This window comes from Pantherophis guttatus, chromosome 15 (assembly GCF_059756535.1).
Source record: "Pantherophis guttatus breed Tessera chromosome 15, ASM5975653v1, whole genome shotgun sequence".
In the NCBI taxonomy this organism is placed as follows: domain Eukaryota; kingdom Metazoa; phylum Chordata; class Lepidosauria; order Squamata; family Colubridae; genus Pantherophis; species Pantherophis guttatus.
In genome coordinates, this window is record NC_142077.1 from 2,059,600 (window position 1) to 2,076,573 (window position 16,974).

The following is a 16,974-nucleotide window of genomic DNA, read 5'->3' on the forward strand; positions in this document are numbered from 1 at the left end:
ATGGAGGGGAGTGATCTCGACAAGCCGCAAAATTGCTCCTTTGGCAAATGTGACTGATGACACACCCTGGGGGGAGGGGGGGAAACAGAATCAAGCCTGGGCCATAAATTACATGGGGTCAGAGTTGGCTTCACTTGGAATGTCGCCCCGTTGGAACCCTGACATTCTACCCCCTCCCCCCCCCACCCCGGGGCGGAGATGAGACTTACCTTCTCGTAATATTTAATTTCGTATTCCAGAATAATGCCGTTTGGCTGCTCCGGCTGGGACCAGAGGAGGGTGACGCTGTTCTGACCCACATTTTGCTGTTCGATTGCCGTCACTTGGGAAGGCGCTGCGGAGAAAAAGGGGAAAAAACCGAGCAGGTCAGGGGAGAAGAGGGAACAAGCCCCACCCACAGCTCCTCCCTCCAGGTGGCATGCAAATGAAGGGGTGGAGCCATGGCTGCCCGACAGGTAAGGTTCCTGCCTGGGATCCTGGGCTGTGACCTGAAGGATTTCCCTCTCTCTTTCTTTCTCCCTCTCTCCCTCTCTTCCACATTCTCTTCCTTTCTCTCTCTCTCTTTCTTTCATTTTCTCTCTTTCTCTCTCTCTCTCTTTCTCTCTCTCCCACATTCTCCCTCTCTCCCTTTCTTTCTTTCTTACTTCTTTCTTTCTTTTCCTTCTTCTTTCTTCCTTTTCTTTCTTCTTTCTTTCTCTTTCTCTCTTCCTCTCTCTCTCCCACATTCTCTCTCTTCCTCTTTTTCTCTCCCTCTCTCCCACACTCTCCCTTTCTCATTCTCTTCCTCTCTCTCTCTCTCTGTCTCTCTCTCTTTTTCTCTCTCCCCCCCCCCCCACCCCAATCTCCTTTTCAAAAGTCTCCGCTTGGCTTGCAGGAAAATAGTGCAAATTAATTAAGAGGGTTTTTTTTATTTTTGAAAAATGTCTTTTTTTAAAAAGTCTTTTTTTTAAAAAAAAGTCTTTTTTTTTTTAAAAAAATCTTTTTAAAAAAAGGTCTTTTTTTTAAAAAAAAAGTCTTTTTTAAAAAAAGCGTTTATTGAAAAATCTTTTTTTAAAAAAACAATATTTTTTTTAAAAAATCTGTTTCTTGGATGATTTCCCTCCAAGTTGAAAATCTGCGCAGCTACCCCGACGGAGAGAGATAGCAAGAGACGTCTCTGTAGATGCAGGAAGATGGTGAACGATGCAGCCGGCTGAACGTGTTTCCCATTTAATGCAAGAAATGCAAGGTGACCTTGGCACGGCAGGCTCCTTCTCTCTCTAGCCTTCTGGGTGGCTTTCTTTCTTTCTTTCTTTTTTTTTAATAAACCGGTTTTACTAATTAAGCAAAATAAACAAGCGGGAGGGGGGGCAGGCAAGGGAGGCTACACCCCAACGTACATAAAATAAATTTTGCGCTGGAGTGATGGGGGATGAAATAAAGTGATGAAAATAAAAAGGGTTTAATATATATATTAAAAAGTGTTATACTAGTCTCTCTTTTTTCCCCTCCTACTTCTGGTCTTCCTTCCTTCTTTCTTTCTTTCCTTCCCTCCCTATCCTCCCTACTTTCATGTTTCCTTCCTTCCTTCTTTCCTTCCTTCCTTCCTTCCTTCTCTTCCTCTCCCCCACCCTCCTTTCATGTTTCCTTCCTTCCATCTTTCTTTCTTCTTCCTTTCTTCCATCTTTCTTTTTCCTTCCTTCCTTCCCTCCTTCCATCCATCCTTCTTGTTCCTTCCATGTTTTTTTCTCCTTCCTTCTTTTTCTTCCTCCTTTCATGTTTCCTTCCTTTCATCTTTCTTTCTTCTTCCTTTCTTCCATCTTTCTTTTTCCTTCCTTCCTTCCCTCCTTCCATCCATCCTTCTTGTTCCTTCCATGTTTTTTTCTCCTTCCTTCTTTTTCTTCCTCCTTTCATGTTTCCTTCCTTTCATCTTTCTTTCTTCTTCCTTTCTTCCATCTTTCTTTTTCCTTTCTTCTTTCCCTCCTTCTATCCATCCATCTTTCTTGTTCCTTCCATGTTTTTTCTCCTTCCTTCTTTTTCTTCCTCCTTTCATGTTTCCTTCCTTTCATCTTTCTTTCTTCTTCCTTTCTTCCATCTTTCTTTCTTTCTTTCTTTCTTTCTTTCTCTCTCTCTCTCTTTCTCTCTCTCTCTCTCTCTTTCTTTCTTTCTTTCTTTCTTTCTTTCTTTCTTTCTTTCTTTCTTTCTTTCTTTCTTTCTTTCTTTCTTTCTTTCTTTCTTTCTCTCCTGTCACTAATTTTGATACTTTGGACATTCCACAATTATCGCTCACTATAAATAAATAAATAGATTCATTTGTTTTTATTATTTTATGAGTTATGAAATTTAGTTGGCACCCATCTCATGTCAAACGTCTCCGGGCAGCCCATAGCATGAAAAATATTTAAACCATCAGATATAAGATGACAAAGCAGATAAGAGAAAAGAGATCCTTTCCATTTTATTTTACTTTTTAAGGTCAATTTTTTTTCCCCCAAATTGGAGTTAGGCAAACTCTAGTCCTGGGCCTCTCCATTTTCAAAACTTTAGGTGGAGCCTAAAATTTTTTAAAACATGTTCGCAAATTAAAATGTTTTACGACGGAGAACGGAGAAACCGTTAAAGACAGGAGGGGAAATTAATCTGATTAATTTTTAGTACGTGGACAAGGAAACGAAACACATCTCTTTATCTGCTTTTCATTTCTTTCTTTCTTTGTCCTCTGGAATCAAAACAAGCTGCGTTGCAAATCTTGTAATATGCTTTTTACACACCGCGCAATCTTTATACATTTCGTTTGCAGAGCGAGTGTGGCTATTTTAGAGGAAAAGAAAGAGGGGGGAAAAAAAACAGAACACAAAATAAAACGACACTCTTAAATTGAAGAACAGCTTGGGGTCACCAGAGAAATGTAAAAAATGGCTTAATAAGACTCCCGCCGTGAAAATTGCCCATCCGCCATTAAGAATTATTGAGAAAGCGATTGCACATAAAATAGGAAATAACATTAAAAAATAAATAAAAAATAAAAAAAATTCAGCCAAGCAGCGTGCACAGTTCCAACTTGCATCCGGATTTCCGTTTTTCCCAAGCCATTAAATAATAGCAATTAGGGTAGAACGATCTCCACCGGAGCAGCTAATACTGTAAATGATTGCCATTAATAGCTACAATTAAGGCTGCAATCTGATAACCGGAGGGAACTGATTTGATTTGCAAGATGTGAAAATAATTCCTCGCCAAGCTGGCCCAGTTTCTATGCGAGCGGAGGGGTTCCCCAGCGGAGGCTGACGGGATGTCCTCCGCACCGGAAAAGGCGAATTCTCAACCGTCTTTCCTTGAAAGTAGTGGCATCGTAGGATTGGAAGGGGCCTCAGAGGTCTTCTAGTCCAACCCCCTGCTCAAGCGGGAGACACCCTATACCATATCTTATCTGTCTATCCATCCATCCATCCATCCATCCATCCATCCATCTTTTTATCTATCTATCTATCTATCTATCTATCTATCTATCTATCTATCTATCTATCAATCATCTTGATCCCATCCTCTCAGTTTTTAATTGAATTTTGGTTTTAATTGGGTTGTTTTAAATTCGGGCCAAAATTTATTTAATTGTTTTTTAAAATGTTTTTAAATTTTATATGCTATGTTTTATCCTGGCTGTACACCGCCCTGAGTCCCGCAGGAGAAGGGCGGTATAGAAATATAATAAAATAAATAAATAAATAAATAAATAAATAAATAAATAAATAAATAAATAAATAAATAAATAAATAAATAAATCTATCTATCTATCATCTATCTATCTATCTATCTATCTATCTATCTCTTCTATCTATCTACCATCTAACAGACATCATAGATAGATGTCTGTCTATCTATCTATCTGTCTGTCTATCTTCTATCTATCTGTCTATCTATCTATCATCTATCTGTCTATCTATCAATCATCTATCTATCATCTATCTATCTATCTATCATCTATCATCTATCTATCTATCATCTATCTGTCTATCTATCAATCATCTATCTATCATCTATCTATCTATCTATCTATCTATCTGTCTATCTATCAATCATCTATCTATCATCTATCTATCTATCAATCATCTATCTATCTATCTATCATCTATCTATCTATCTATCTTCTATCTATCTATCATCTGACATCATAGATAGATGTCTGTCTATCTATCTATCTATCTATCTATCTATCTATCTATCTATCATCTATCCATCTATCTATCTGTCTATCTATCATCAAGCCATCTATCTGTCTGTCTGTCTGTCTATCTAGAGGAGCGGGGTGAGGTGAGTTGGGGTACGGGGGGCACACCTTCTCCTACCTGCCTGGTTCGTGGTGATGTTGACGGCCACAAATCTTGGGGACTCGAAGCTGAGGTCGGAGACGCCGTTGACGGCCTCCACTGAGAAGGAATAATTGGTGTGAGCCATGAGGTTGGAGATGGATAGAGACCCTTGGGCCAAATTCATCTGCTGAGGGAGGAAACGGATCCCGGACCCGCAGGATTCGCAATGGCCCCCTCCCCAGGTGCAGCGATGACAGATCACGTTGTAAGTGACGTCTTGGCGTCCTCCTTTGTCCAGCGGAGGGGCCCAGTCGAGGGTCACGGTCGTGCCGTTCACGCTGGAGAGCAGGTTCGTGGGAGCGGAAGGAGGACCTGGAGAAGTTCAGAAGAAGCTGAAGGTCAAGGCAGAAGCCAAGCTGAGGTCCAACTCGGAGGGCAGGGCGAGGTCACATTTGGGAAAGACCTTGAGGGACGGAGGGAAGAGATGCTGGCTAGGAATGGACAGATAAGAGACGGCCTAGCCCACAGATGCATCACAGGTAGGGGAAAGAAAATCAGGGAAGATCCTTTCTAATTTATCAGGCTGCAAAAGGGGGTGGTGGCCGCATTGCGAAGTGTGTAATTGTATGTGCGAATGCCCTCGAGAGGTGGAGAGAAGAGATGCTACCTAGGGACATGGTCAGATAAGGGACTGCTTAGCCTTCAGCTGTATGATGGACGGACAAAGGGGAGAACGCAACAGATTTAAGAATCTGATCCTGGGAATTTACGATTAAATCAAGCATACCTTTACACACACAAACAGAGGGGGGGGAGAGAGGGGAAGGAAGGAAGGAAGGAAGGAAGGAAGGAAGGAAGGAAGGAAGGAAGGAAGGAAGAAAGAAAGAAAGAAAGAAAGAAAGAAAGAAAGAAAGAAAGAAAGAAAGAATAACAGAGTTGGAAGGAACCTTGGAGGTCATCTAATCCAACCTCCTCCTCACGCAGGAAACCTGTAGGAAGGAAGGAAGAGAGAGAGAGAAAAAGAAACGAAAGAAGGAAGAGAGAGAGAGAGAGAGAAACAAAGAAAGAAAGAAAGGAAGGAAGGAAGGAAGAAAGAAAGAAAAGAAGGAAGAGAGAGACAGAAAAAAAGAAAGTGGAAGGAAGGGAGGAAAAGATAGAAAGAAAGGGAAGAAGGGAAGAAAAGAGAGAAAGGAAGAAAGAAAGAAAGAAAAGAAGGAAGGAAGAGAGTGAAAGAAAGAAGGGAGAAAGAAAGAAAAGAAGGAAGGAAGAGAGAGAGAAAGAAATGAAAGAAGGAAGAGAGAAAGAAAGAAAGAAAGAAAGAAAGAAAGAAAGAAAGAAAGAAAGAAAGAAAGAAGTAACAGTAACAGAGTTGGAAGGGATCTTGGAGGTCATCTAGTCCAACCCCCTACAGGAGACCTGTAGAAGGAAGGAAGAGAGAGAGAGAGAGAAAGAAAGAGGAAGGAAGGAAGGAAAAGATAGAAAGAAAGGAAAGAAGGGAGGAAAAGAGAGAGAGGAAGGAAGAAAGAAAGAAAAGAAGGAAAAGAGAAAGAAAGAAAAGGAAGGGAGAAAGAAAGAAAGAAAGAAAGAAAGAAAGAAAGAAAGAAAGAAAGAAAGAAAGAAAGATAAAGAGAGAGAGAGAGAGACAAAGGCTTGGGACCTTACTTGTTGTTGTTTTTACGAAATACCAGTGTTTTTATTTTATATCTTGTCCTGCTGTTTATTAAATTATTTTGGGGTGCACGACAGTCCAGGTCGTCCCAAAAGGGGGGGAAAAAAACCACGTAACCCCTTCACCCCATGAACGAGTGGGGGAACTCCTTCACGATCAGGGAAATGGCCACCAGAAGGGCAACGCGATTGACGAAGAGGAAGATCGGGGAGGCCTCGGAACCGGCAAATTCACGGACGAGAAGGGAGATACGTACGGGTGCAGGCCGCCGAAGGGGGATCCTGGGGCGCCCGGTAAAAGGTGTTTTCACAGCGGCACACCTGCGCGGCCAAGGTGTCGGAGTAGCTGTTAGCGGGACACCTGGCACACAGCTGGTCTCCGGGGGAAGATTTATAAAACCCAACTTGGCAGGCTGGAAAAGAGAAGAAGCACAAAAAAAAAAAGAAGAAGGAGAAGAAGTCAGACATGGCGGTTTATTTATTCATTTTAATTGTATTATTATTACTTTGATTTTTATCTATTATTATTATTTATTATTATTATTATTATTATTGAGTGGTTTCGTGGCCTTAGAGGTGGATCTCTCGCCTCACAATCGGGAGGCTGTGAGTTCAATCCTAGGTAGAGGTAAATATTTGTCTTTCTGGGCACGATGAGAAATAGATCTGCCGAACAAAACTCCACGCCGGCAACAGGAAAGGCATCCGGCCATTCAATACTCTGCTAGCTCCATTCAGTTGCCCAGATTCCGCCCCGCAAGGGATTAGAGGTCATTAAACGACAAAAAAAAAAAAATTGTTACTTTTATTATTTATCATCCACCCAATTCTGCAAACCCAGGTTCATGAAATAGAGCCGCTACGCACGTCATCTTATTTATCTATTTATTTATTTATCTGGGATGTTGTTTTTTTCTTGGAAAACATTTCGCTTCTGAATCAGAATAGAGCTGGAAGGGACTTCGGAGGTCTTCTAGTCCAGCCCCCTGCTTAAGCAGGAGACCCGAGACCATTTCAACCAATCCATCCATCCCGTCATAAGTACAAGTCAGCTGCCCAGCATCTGAATTTCGGATCACCTGACCCTGGGGACGGTTTTGTGAAAAAACAAATCATAAGTCACTTTTTCCGTTGTAACTTCGAACGGTCACTAAATGGACCGTTGTCAGCCCAGGACTATCTGTAAAAGGAAGGGAGCCAAAAACGTTTTCAGCGTATTATTATTATTATTATTATTTTGTAATGCCATCCATGTCTGGGCAAACGTACTTTCATTTTCCTCTCGTAATTGTATTATTCCAAGTTCTAAAAATAAACTGATCTAATAAGGAAGGACTTGGCATGAATAAATAAAGCGATTTTTTTTCCCCCTGCAAAGCCTTCCCTACGAATCTCAAAGGGTGTTTATTTATAGTCCGTTATTTGCCCTGTCTATCCGAAGTGGGGGGGGAAATGACCAAGGGGTCTATTTAGCAATTCCAAATTAAACTCTTTTCCTCTGTCGTTCTTTCTTCTCTGTCATTTAATCGATAAATCTATCGATTCCAATGCGAACGTAACCTAAATCTATTGCCGTTACGATCTGTCGTTCAATCTTCAAACGAGCAAGATGGGAATCCGTGCAAGGTTTTAAAGCACCTTTTGCTTAAAAGTTACGACCATCGATCTAAAAGTTATTCTCAGTTATTTCTCTTCATGGGGATGAGGCAGGTGGGTCCTCGAATTACGGCCATCCGTTTCGTGACCGTTCAAAGACAGGACACCGTAGTCCATTTCAGAGAAATGGCTGTCCAGTCTCTCCTTTAAAAACCTCCAGGGATGAACCCAAGACCAGTGAGAGCTAACCTTTTTGCCATCGCACGCCAAAAACGGGGGGATTGGGGGGGGATGCCCACACTCATAATTCAAAGTGCCCCACTCCCCTGTGCATGCACACGCAACCCCACCCACACTCCCCCCGCTTTTGGCACGCAATGGCACAGTGGACCCGGTAGGACCATTTTTCGCCCTCCGCAGGCTCCAGAGACTTTCTTGGCGCCTGGGGAGGGCAAAAACAGCCTTCCCCATCCCCCGGAGGCCCTCTGGAGGCTGGAAATGGCCCATTTCCTGACTTCCAGTGGGCCCAAAAGGCTAGAAAATCAGCTGGCCGGTGCGCACATGCACGTTGGAGCTGAGCTATGGCAACGCTCGCGTGCCCACAGATATGGCTCTACATGCCACCTGTGGCACACGTGCCATAGGTTTGCCATCACGGCCCTAAACCATTTCAGACACATTGGCCATCCGGTCTCTTCTTGAAAAAAAAAACTCCCTTGGAAAACAGAGACGGGCTGTTTGCAAAAAAAAAACTGGAACGCCGTCCCAAATTTATCCAGCGTAATCTGACGGCGGGGACCTCTTTTCGCTCCGGCGTCCTTCCATTCCCGCCGTGACTTTGATGGTGCTATCCTTGTGTTAAATTTTGTCAAGGCAGAAACTCGCCCCGTTTCCCCCGGAGCTGAACAAAGCCCCCGCGATGTCTTTGCCAAGCTTCATCGCTCGCTTCTTTCTTTGGAGAAGAAGCAAATAAACATCGTCTCCTCGGTGGCTCCCCTGAACACGCGTCGCCTCGGGCGAGCGGCACCGCACGTCTTCTTCCCGGCTTCTTATCGTCGTTTAGAGACAAGTGGCAGGCCGGATGATCTTGCCGGAGCCCCTCTGGGGGGCGGGGGGGACGGACAGATGGACGGACAGACGGATGGAGTTTGCGTTGCGCGACTTTGTGAAATGCAGGAATGACACCCTCCGAGGAAGAAACACATCATCGGGGTAAAGCTGTCGATTCAGATTTCAGCTTGGGAAAATAACAGGGGGTGGGGTGTCCTCTTGTTTTATGACCAGGAATCGAGCGCCAAACTGCTGTTGCTAAGCGAGATGGTCGCTAAGGGGCTCTCGTCATGTTTGACGTCCTTTCTTGCCACCGCCGTTGCCTTCCGCACATGCACCTGGCCTCAAAAACGTTCCTAAATAGGACAGCATACAGCCGGGGCAGGTGGGCAGGCCCGCCCGTAATTTCTGCTACCGGTTTCCCCGGCTGAATACAACCTCTGATCTGCTGGTCGGAAAGTCATTTGGGGACACCGCAAACCGTCATAAGTACATGCCAGTTGCCGAGCCTTTGAATTTTGATCGCGTGAGGCTGCATCGGGCCGTAAGGGAGAAAAAAACCATCCTAACTCCCTTTATTCAAGTGACGTTGTAACTTCGAACGGTCACTAAACGAGCGCCGGTCAAGTAAGGACTAGCTGAATTCTCCTCCTGAATTCCTTTCTCGACCTCCTTAGCCAGGCTCGAAACCAGGTGTTAACTGAGTTTTTCACAGAATGAAAGGATGTGACGGAAGTTGAACAGAGGTGGTATTCAGCCGGTTCGAACCAGTTCAGGCAAACCCGTAGCGGCGACTGCAGGTGGGGTGGACCTGCCCAGGCGTAATGCCATCCTATTTAGCCATGTTTTTGAGGCCGGGCGCATGCGCAGAACACACGCACATGAGCAAAGCAGATGCACGGAAGGCTAGGTGCATGTCGAGAAGGCACGCACGTGAAGCAAATGTGTGCACGAGCGGTGAACCAGTGGTAAGAGTATGTGAAACCCACTGCTGGAGTTGAAGCCTGGCCATCTTCGAATGGCCAAGATGGGTGTGTAAACGACTTCGTGAATTGTGTTGTGTTGTGCGAAGAAGCCGTTGTGTTTCAAGGTAACCTACTTTGCCGTTTGGGGGAAACGAACAGATCTTAATCAGTCCTTTCTGGAGGAAAGGCAAATATTTGGATAAAATGTCAACGGCAATTAAGTCTAGCAAAATGAAATCTCTTTCACACAGCCCGCAAGTAGTCCTCGACTTACAACCACAAGAGAGTTCCCCCCCCCACACCGTAGATTTCTGTTGCTAAGCTAGAAAGGTGTTAAAGGAGTTTTGCCCCATTTTATGACCCTTCTTGCCACCGTTAAGTGAATCACTTCATTTCTTGAGTTAATAACACGGTTGTTCGAACTGAAAAAAGTGAGTTTTATCTGGAAAGCTGACTAATAAAAGATTGTTTTCATTCATTGTTTTAACTGTGGGAAAATGACTTCCTATGAGAATCTGTATTTTTATCTGAGACTTTGGCTATTGTACAGGTAGTCCTCGACTTACAACGGTTCATTTAGTGACCGAAGTTACAACAGCAACGAAAAACGGGACTTAAGGCCCTTGTTTCACACTTATGACCGTTATACTCTGTGGTCATGCGATCCAAATTCGTACGCTTGGCCACTGACTCATCTTTACGACAGTCATAGCGTCCTGGGGTCGCCGACCTTCCGACGAGCAAAATCAACGGGGAAGCCGGATTCGCTTAACAACCATGTTATTGACTTAATCGCGGGAGTCATCATCTCCTTTTAATGACCCCATAATCCCTTGCAGGGTGGAGTCTGGACAACTGAATGAAGCTAGCAGAGTGATGAATGGCCGGATGCCCTTCTTATCGCCAGTGCGGAGTTTTGTTCAGCCTGATATATTCTCATTGTGCCCAGAGAGAGAGAAATATCTACCTCTACTGAGGATCGAACTCACAGCCTCCCGATTGTGAGGCGGGAGCTCCACCTCTAAGGCCACCGCACCACTCCTGACTTAACCACTGGAGTGATTCACTTAAAAACGACAGGTCATAAAAACGGAGTGAAACTCAAACGGCCCGCTTAGCAAGAGACATTTAGGGTTCTGTTGTGGTCATAAGTCGAGGATTGCTTGGGCAAGGATTTTTCCCGGATTTTTCTCTCACCGCCATATCGGTACCCCCCCTCCCCTAAACCATCCTCCCCGACCCGCATCTTACCCGAACACGCGTCCTTCCGTTCTTCGTACCCGGCGCTGCAGACGCACTTCCCGATGGGCACCAGCCACTCGCCTTCCGCGCTGCAATACATTTTGGGGGTGTCCCTCTCCTCCGAGTGCAAAACGCACTCTCCCCGCACCTCCACCAGGGAGGAGGAATCCGCACCCGTCACCGCTTCGGAGAAAGCCGCCAGGTTCCTGACCATGGCGGGACACTTCTTGTAATAGACGCGGACGGACACGACGGCGATACAGGCCCCGATATCCTGGAAGGCCAGGTAAAAACCCCGTTTGGTGAGGGGTCCGACCCCTCGGACTTCGGTGTTCAGCTTCAGACGCCGGACCCCGAGGTCGACGTTGGTGAAACTCTCGTCGGCCGCGATGGTGTCGATTTTGACAAACTGGCTCTCGCGGGTGGTACTGCCCAGATCCCGGTCGGATTGGAGGTAGTAAAGGTTAAAGGTCTCTTTGCAAGTGCCCAGCACGCCGGGCATACTGTTGCAATCCCGTAGGGTGAACTGGATCTCGGCGTAAACCCGGTGAGCTCCGTGCCGCTGGATCCAACTGGTCCTCAGCCAGTTGTTCTGATTGGCCGTCATGACGTTGCACACCTGGTAAGTGTGGATGGGCTGGAAGAATTCGTCCATCTCGTTGATGGAGTCCCACTGGGGAGAGAGAAAGCGGGGAAAGAGGGGGGGGAAGAGGGGGGGTGTCAGGATTTGAACCCAGGGTTCTTTCTATCCAAACGTAGAACGGAGGACGCCCGACGGTTTAGAAGAATGGACCCGTGGAACAGAAATGGTGAGTGGCTCCCATCGCGGGAGGGTTTTTTTAAGAAGAGTTCGGATAGCTGTTAGTCCGGGAACTCCTGCTTGAGAAGCGGGTTGGACTAGATGAGCTCCGAGGTCTCTTCCCAAGACCCTGTGATTCTATGATGAGGGGATTAAAAGATATTGAAGAGGGAGGGGAAACAAGAAAGTGACAACTACTTGATGAAAGTAAGGGGCATAAGTCATAATTCTATGTTTTTTCTCCTTCCCTTCTCTCTCTTTTCCTCACTTCTCCTCCCCTTTCTCCTTCCTTTCTTTTTCTTTTGCCTTCTTTCTTTTTCTTTTCCTTTCCTTTCCTTTCTTTCCTTCCTTCTTTCCTCTCTTTTCAGTTCTCTTTTCCTTTCTCATTCCTTCCTCTCTTTCTTTCTTTCTTTTTCTTTTCTTCCTTCCTTCTTTTTCTTTCTTCCTTTCACTTTTTTCTTTCTTTCTTCCTTTCTTTCTCTCCTTTCTCCCTTCTTTCCATCTTCCTTTCCTCCCTTACTTTCTTTTTCTCTTCCTTCCTTCCTTCCTTCCTTTTCCTTTCCTTCCCTTCCCTTCCTTCTTTCTTTCCTTTCCTTTCTTTCCTTCCTTCCTCTCTTTTCTTTCTCTTTCTCCTTTCCTTCCTCTTTCCTTCCTTCCTTCTGACTTCCTTCCTCTTTCTTTCTTTCTTTTTCTTTTCTTCCTTCCTTCTTTTCCTTTCTTCCTCTCACTCTTTTTCATTCTTTCTCTCCTTCCTCCTTCTTTCTTTCCTTCCTTCCTTTCTTTCTTTTTCTCTTCCTTCCTTCCTTCCTTTTCCTTTTTCTTTCTTTCTCCTTCTTTCTTTTTTCCTTCCTTCTTTCTTTCTTTCTTTCTTTCTTTCTTTCTTTCTTTCTTTTCTTTTCTTTTCTTTCTTTCTTTCTGCCAGTCCCTCTCTCTCTCAGCCCAACCCATCTCCCAAGGTCGTTGTTATGGGCCAGATAGGAGGGGGGAAAAAGCAGGATTTGCCCTGCCTTCACCACCTTGGCTTATTTATAATAATAATAAAAGTGGGGTTTAAAAAAAAAAAAAACCTCTAACAAATACATAGAAGCTCCAGGCCGGTCCACAGAGAGACTTGCTGCTGTCCAAATTGGCTTTTTCCTCTTTTTCGATCGCAGCCTAAACGCCGCTGGCTCTGAGCTCCAGGCAGCATCCATCCTGGCTAACATTGATTAAGATTTGCTGTGTCTCTCCCTTGGCATCTGGCCGGGGGGGGGGGAATATCCTGGCACCCAGCCAAAAGCTGGAAGCCAATGCCAGGAGATGCATTTCAGGCTGGCAGAGAAGAAGCAGCTTCTCGTCCTGACGTGGCAACGGGGGGTTCATCATGAATACCAAGATGCAGCTTGGCATCCCCAACGGAGAAGCCTCCGGCGGCAGACTGCAAGGCAGCGAGCGAGCGAGACGGCCAGCTTCCTTGGCCCGCCAAGTTTGGCAAGGGTTGGAAACCGAAGTGGCTGTTGGCTGCGAAGCTGGCATCAGACAAGCGTTGCACCCGTTATGGAAGGACGGCAGAAGAACAAAAGTTGGAGGGGACCTTGGAGGTCTTCTAGTCCAGCCCCCTGCTCAAACAAGAGATGATTCGGCTTTTCTTTTTTGCAAAGACACGGAGAATCTGTCCGTCTTTGCAAAAAGTTTTGGGGCTAATTTTCACAGTTGGGGGGGTTGGATTTAGAGGAAAGTTTTTTTTCAACCCTGCCAGCTTTAAGAAGGGTGGACTTCAACTCCCAGAATCCCCTAGCCGGCATCCTTTAAGATGGGTGGACTTCAACTCCCAGAATCCCCTAGCCGGCATCCTTTAAGATGGGTGGACTTCAACTCCCAGAATCCTCCACTCAGCATGCTTTAAGATGGGTGGACTTCAACTCCCAGAATCCCCCAGCTGGCATGCTTTAAGATGGGTGGACTTCAACTCCCAGAATCCTCCACTCAGCATGCTTTAAGATGGGTGGACTTCAACTCCCAGAATCCCCCAGCTGGCATGCTTTAAGATGGGTGGACTTCAACTCCCAAAATCCTCCACTCAGCATGCTTTAAGATGGGTGGACTTCAACTCCCAGAATCCTCCACTCAGCATGCTTTAAGATGGGTGGACTTCAACTCCCAGAATTCCCCAGCTAGCTTGTTTTAAGAGGTGAGGACTTCGACTCCCAGAATCCCCCAGCCAGCCAACCCAAAATTCTGTTGTGTGTGCGTGTGTGATGTGAAGCTGGATTAACAACCGTGCGACTCCCTGAAACGACCCCCCCAGTGATTCGCTTAATGACTGTGGTGGCGATAACGGCCATAAAAAACCCCGGGCATGCCTCACTGAGCGACACCCCCCCCCAACGGTGTGGCTCATAAACCGAGGACTCTCCGTCATCCAAGGCGTTGAATTTGGCACAGTTTGGAGAGGGCAGAATTTGGTGAATAATAATATTCCCCAAATTTTCCGTTTTCCCAACCGGTCCTTTCCATCTGTCTTCTGATTGATTGATTGACTGTTTGATTGATTGAAATGGGGGGTCTCCTGTTTGAGCAGGGGGTTGGACTAGAAGACCTCCGAGGTCCCTTCCACCCTTACGATTCTACGTTCTACGATTTGCCTTGTTTGTTTTTTTTCTCTCTCTGGTCTCTGGTTTTCTTTTTGACATGCAAGGAGGCAGCGAGCCTTCGAATCTTTGCCGCTGGAGAAAAAGCTTAAATTGCATTCAATTTTCTGCAGACGCGCTGTGCAAAATTGAGACGAGGGGTTTGGCTGAGACGATGTTTTCCTGCCGGGTGTCGGCGCTGAAGAAGGCTCAAATCTACCACCACTTTCCCAGATCTAATTTTGCTCTCCTAGATCCTTCAAGAAAAAAAAAAAAAAGGAAAAGAAAAAAAGGAATCCAGGACTTGGGAGGCTCCAAAACGAAGCAAAATTTCCAAAAAATGAAAATACCAGAAAGTCCTCGACTTAGGACCGTAACTGAGTCCCGAATCCCTGGGGCTAAAGGGAGAGAGTTGTTAAGTGCACTTTCATTCGTGTTGAGGCCTTTCTTGCCGCCGTCGTTAAGCAGAAGGTCGCAAAAGGAGATCACACGACCCCGGGATACGAGTCAGTTGCCAAGCGTGGGAATTTTGATCAAAGTGACCACAGGGAGAGGGGGGGGGCCCTGCAACGGTCGTAAGGGTGAATAACGTTCCTAAGTCACTTTTTTTTCAGTACTGTTGTAACTTCGAACCGTCGCTAAGGAGGCTGTTATAAGTCGAGGACTAACGTATAAGCAGCAGGAGAAATAAAATCTGGATTTTGCAAAGCCCTGAATTTCAGCCAAGATATTTTTCCGGAACCTGAGTCACGCAGAATATAAATTTAACTATTATTGTTGCATGGTCAGACAGATGTTACAGATTACAGAATAACAGTGACAGAAGGGACCTTGGAGGTCATCTAGTCCAACCCCCCGCCCGAGCAGGAGATTTTACACCATTTCTGACCAATGGCAGTCCAATCTCTTCTTGAAAGCTTCCAAGGATGAAGCTCCCACAAATTCTGAAGGCAACTTCTGTTCATGTTAAGCCTGGATCTGGCTTTTATTGAGTGCCAGTTCGTTTGTGGTGGTTTGAAGGCATCACAGTTAGAAACTCCAGGAGGCCCCGAGTTCTAGTCCTGCTTTGGGCACGAAGCTAAGCTGGTGGACTTTGGGCCAGCCACTCTCTCTCAGCCCCAAGAAGGGGGCAATGGCAAGCCACTCGGGTAAAAAAGAATCAGAAAAGGTTGCATTAAAAATGTGGTCCTCAAATTAGAAACGATTTGTCTAGCAACCATTTGAAGTTATACAAGTCCTGGAAAAAAAAGTGGTTTACGACCGGTCCTCGCACTTATAACCGGCATAGCATCCCACGATCAATTGTGATTCTGATTGTGATGTGATTGTGACTATGATTGTGATTGTGATTGATTATGTGTCTGTGATTATGAATATGATTGTGGTTATGAATGTGATCGTGATGTGATTGTGATTGTGATTGTGATTGTGATTGTGATTGTGACTGTGATTGATTGTTATTGTGATTGTGTTATGAATGTGATTGTGATTGTGATTGTGATTGTGACTGTGACTGGAACTGATTATTATGATTGTGATGCAATTATGATTGTGATTGTGATTGTGATTATGATTCTGATGTGATTGCGATTATGATTTTGTGATTGTGACTGAATATGATTATGAATATGATTGTGGTTAGGAATGTGATTGTGATTGTGTTGTGATGTGATTATGATTGTGATTGTAATTGTGATTGTGATTATGATTGTGATGTGATTGCGATTGTGATTGTGATGTGATTGTGATTGTGATTATGGCTATGATTGTGATTGTGATGTGATTGTGATTGTGATTATGGCTGTGATTGTGACTGTAATTGATTATGGCTATGATTGTGTCTGTGATTATGAATATGATTGTGGTTATCACTGTGATTGTGATGTGATTGTGATTGTGATTATGGCTGTGATTGTGACTGATTGATTATGATTGTGACTGTGATTGCGTATTTGATTTATTATGATTGTGATTATGACTGATTATGAATATTATGAATGTGATTATGATTATATGATTACGATTACGATTACTACTTACCCCGTGGGAAGGATAAATGAGCCAGCCCCAGTCTCCTATAATCTTGGACGTATCCAGCAAATTCACTGCAAAAAGAGGAGAAAAATCTTTTTTAAAAGGATCTAAAGCAATGAATCTTGGAAATTTGGGCATAACGTATTGTCTGAACACGAGATTGGATAACTACAGACTAGTCCTTGACTTACAACAGTTCCTTTAGTGACCTTTCGAAGTTACAGCGGCCCTGAAAAATGGGTACTTAGGAGCGTTTCTCACAATTATGACCAATTGTCACATGCTTGGAAACTGACTGCCGGTTCTGTGGGCGTGGCTTGGTGGGCGTGGTGTGGCTTGGGGAAGGATACTGCAAAATCTCCATTCCCTCCCCACTCCTGGGGGAAGGATCTTGCAAAATCCCCATTCCCACCCCACTTCTGGGGCCAGCCAGAGGTCGTATTTGCCGGTTCTCCGAACTATGCTCAAAATTTCCGCTACAGGTTCGCCAGAACCTGCTGGACTTCACGCCTTTCCCTGTGATTTGATGTTTCTTCTATATTCTGCTTTTAATACGGGACTCCTTGGGGGTTGTGTGAAGGCACAACAGGAAAAAGCCACACGGTCGGAGACTCCGAAAAACGTTTGTTTTCCACACATGTTATCGAGATGTTTAAAATGCTCCCAAACCCAAATAAAAGAGGTTAGAAACAAAGGCCCATTTGTATTTCTTCCGAGTTTTT

General features: G+C 44.9%; 1 protein-coding gene across 1 annotated transcript in view; it reads right to left on the reverse strand.

Moving 5' to 3' along the window:
- EPHA8 (EPH receptor A8) overlaps positions 1 to 16,974 on the reverse strand; it is a 46,282-nt gene that overhangs the window by 13,508 nt on the left and 15,800 nt on the right. The window contains exons 2-6 of the mRNA XM_087879252.1: positions 16,259 to 16,323; positions 10,820 to 11,483; positions 6,215 to 6,370; positions 4,326 to 4,661; positions 210 to 334 (exon numbers count right to left, since the gene is read on the reverse strand). Coding sequence (XP_087735378.1) covers positions 210 to 334; positions 4,326 to 4,661; positions 6,215 to 6,370; positions 10,820 to 11,483; positions 16,259 to 16,323 — 1,346 coding nt within the window. The remainder of the gene's footprint in view (positions 1 to 209; positions 335 to 4,325; positions 4,662 to 6,214; positions 6,371 to 10,819; positions 11,484 to 16,258; positions 16,324 to 16,974) is intronic.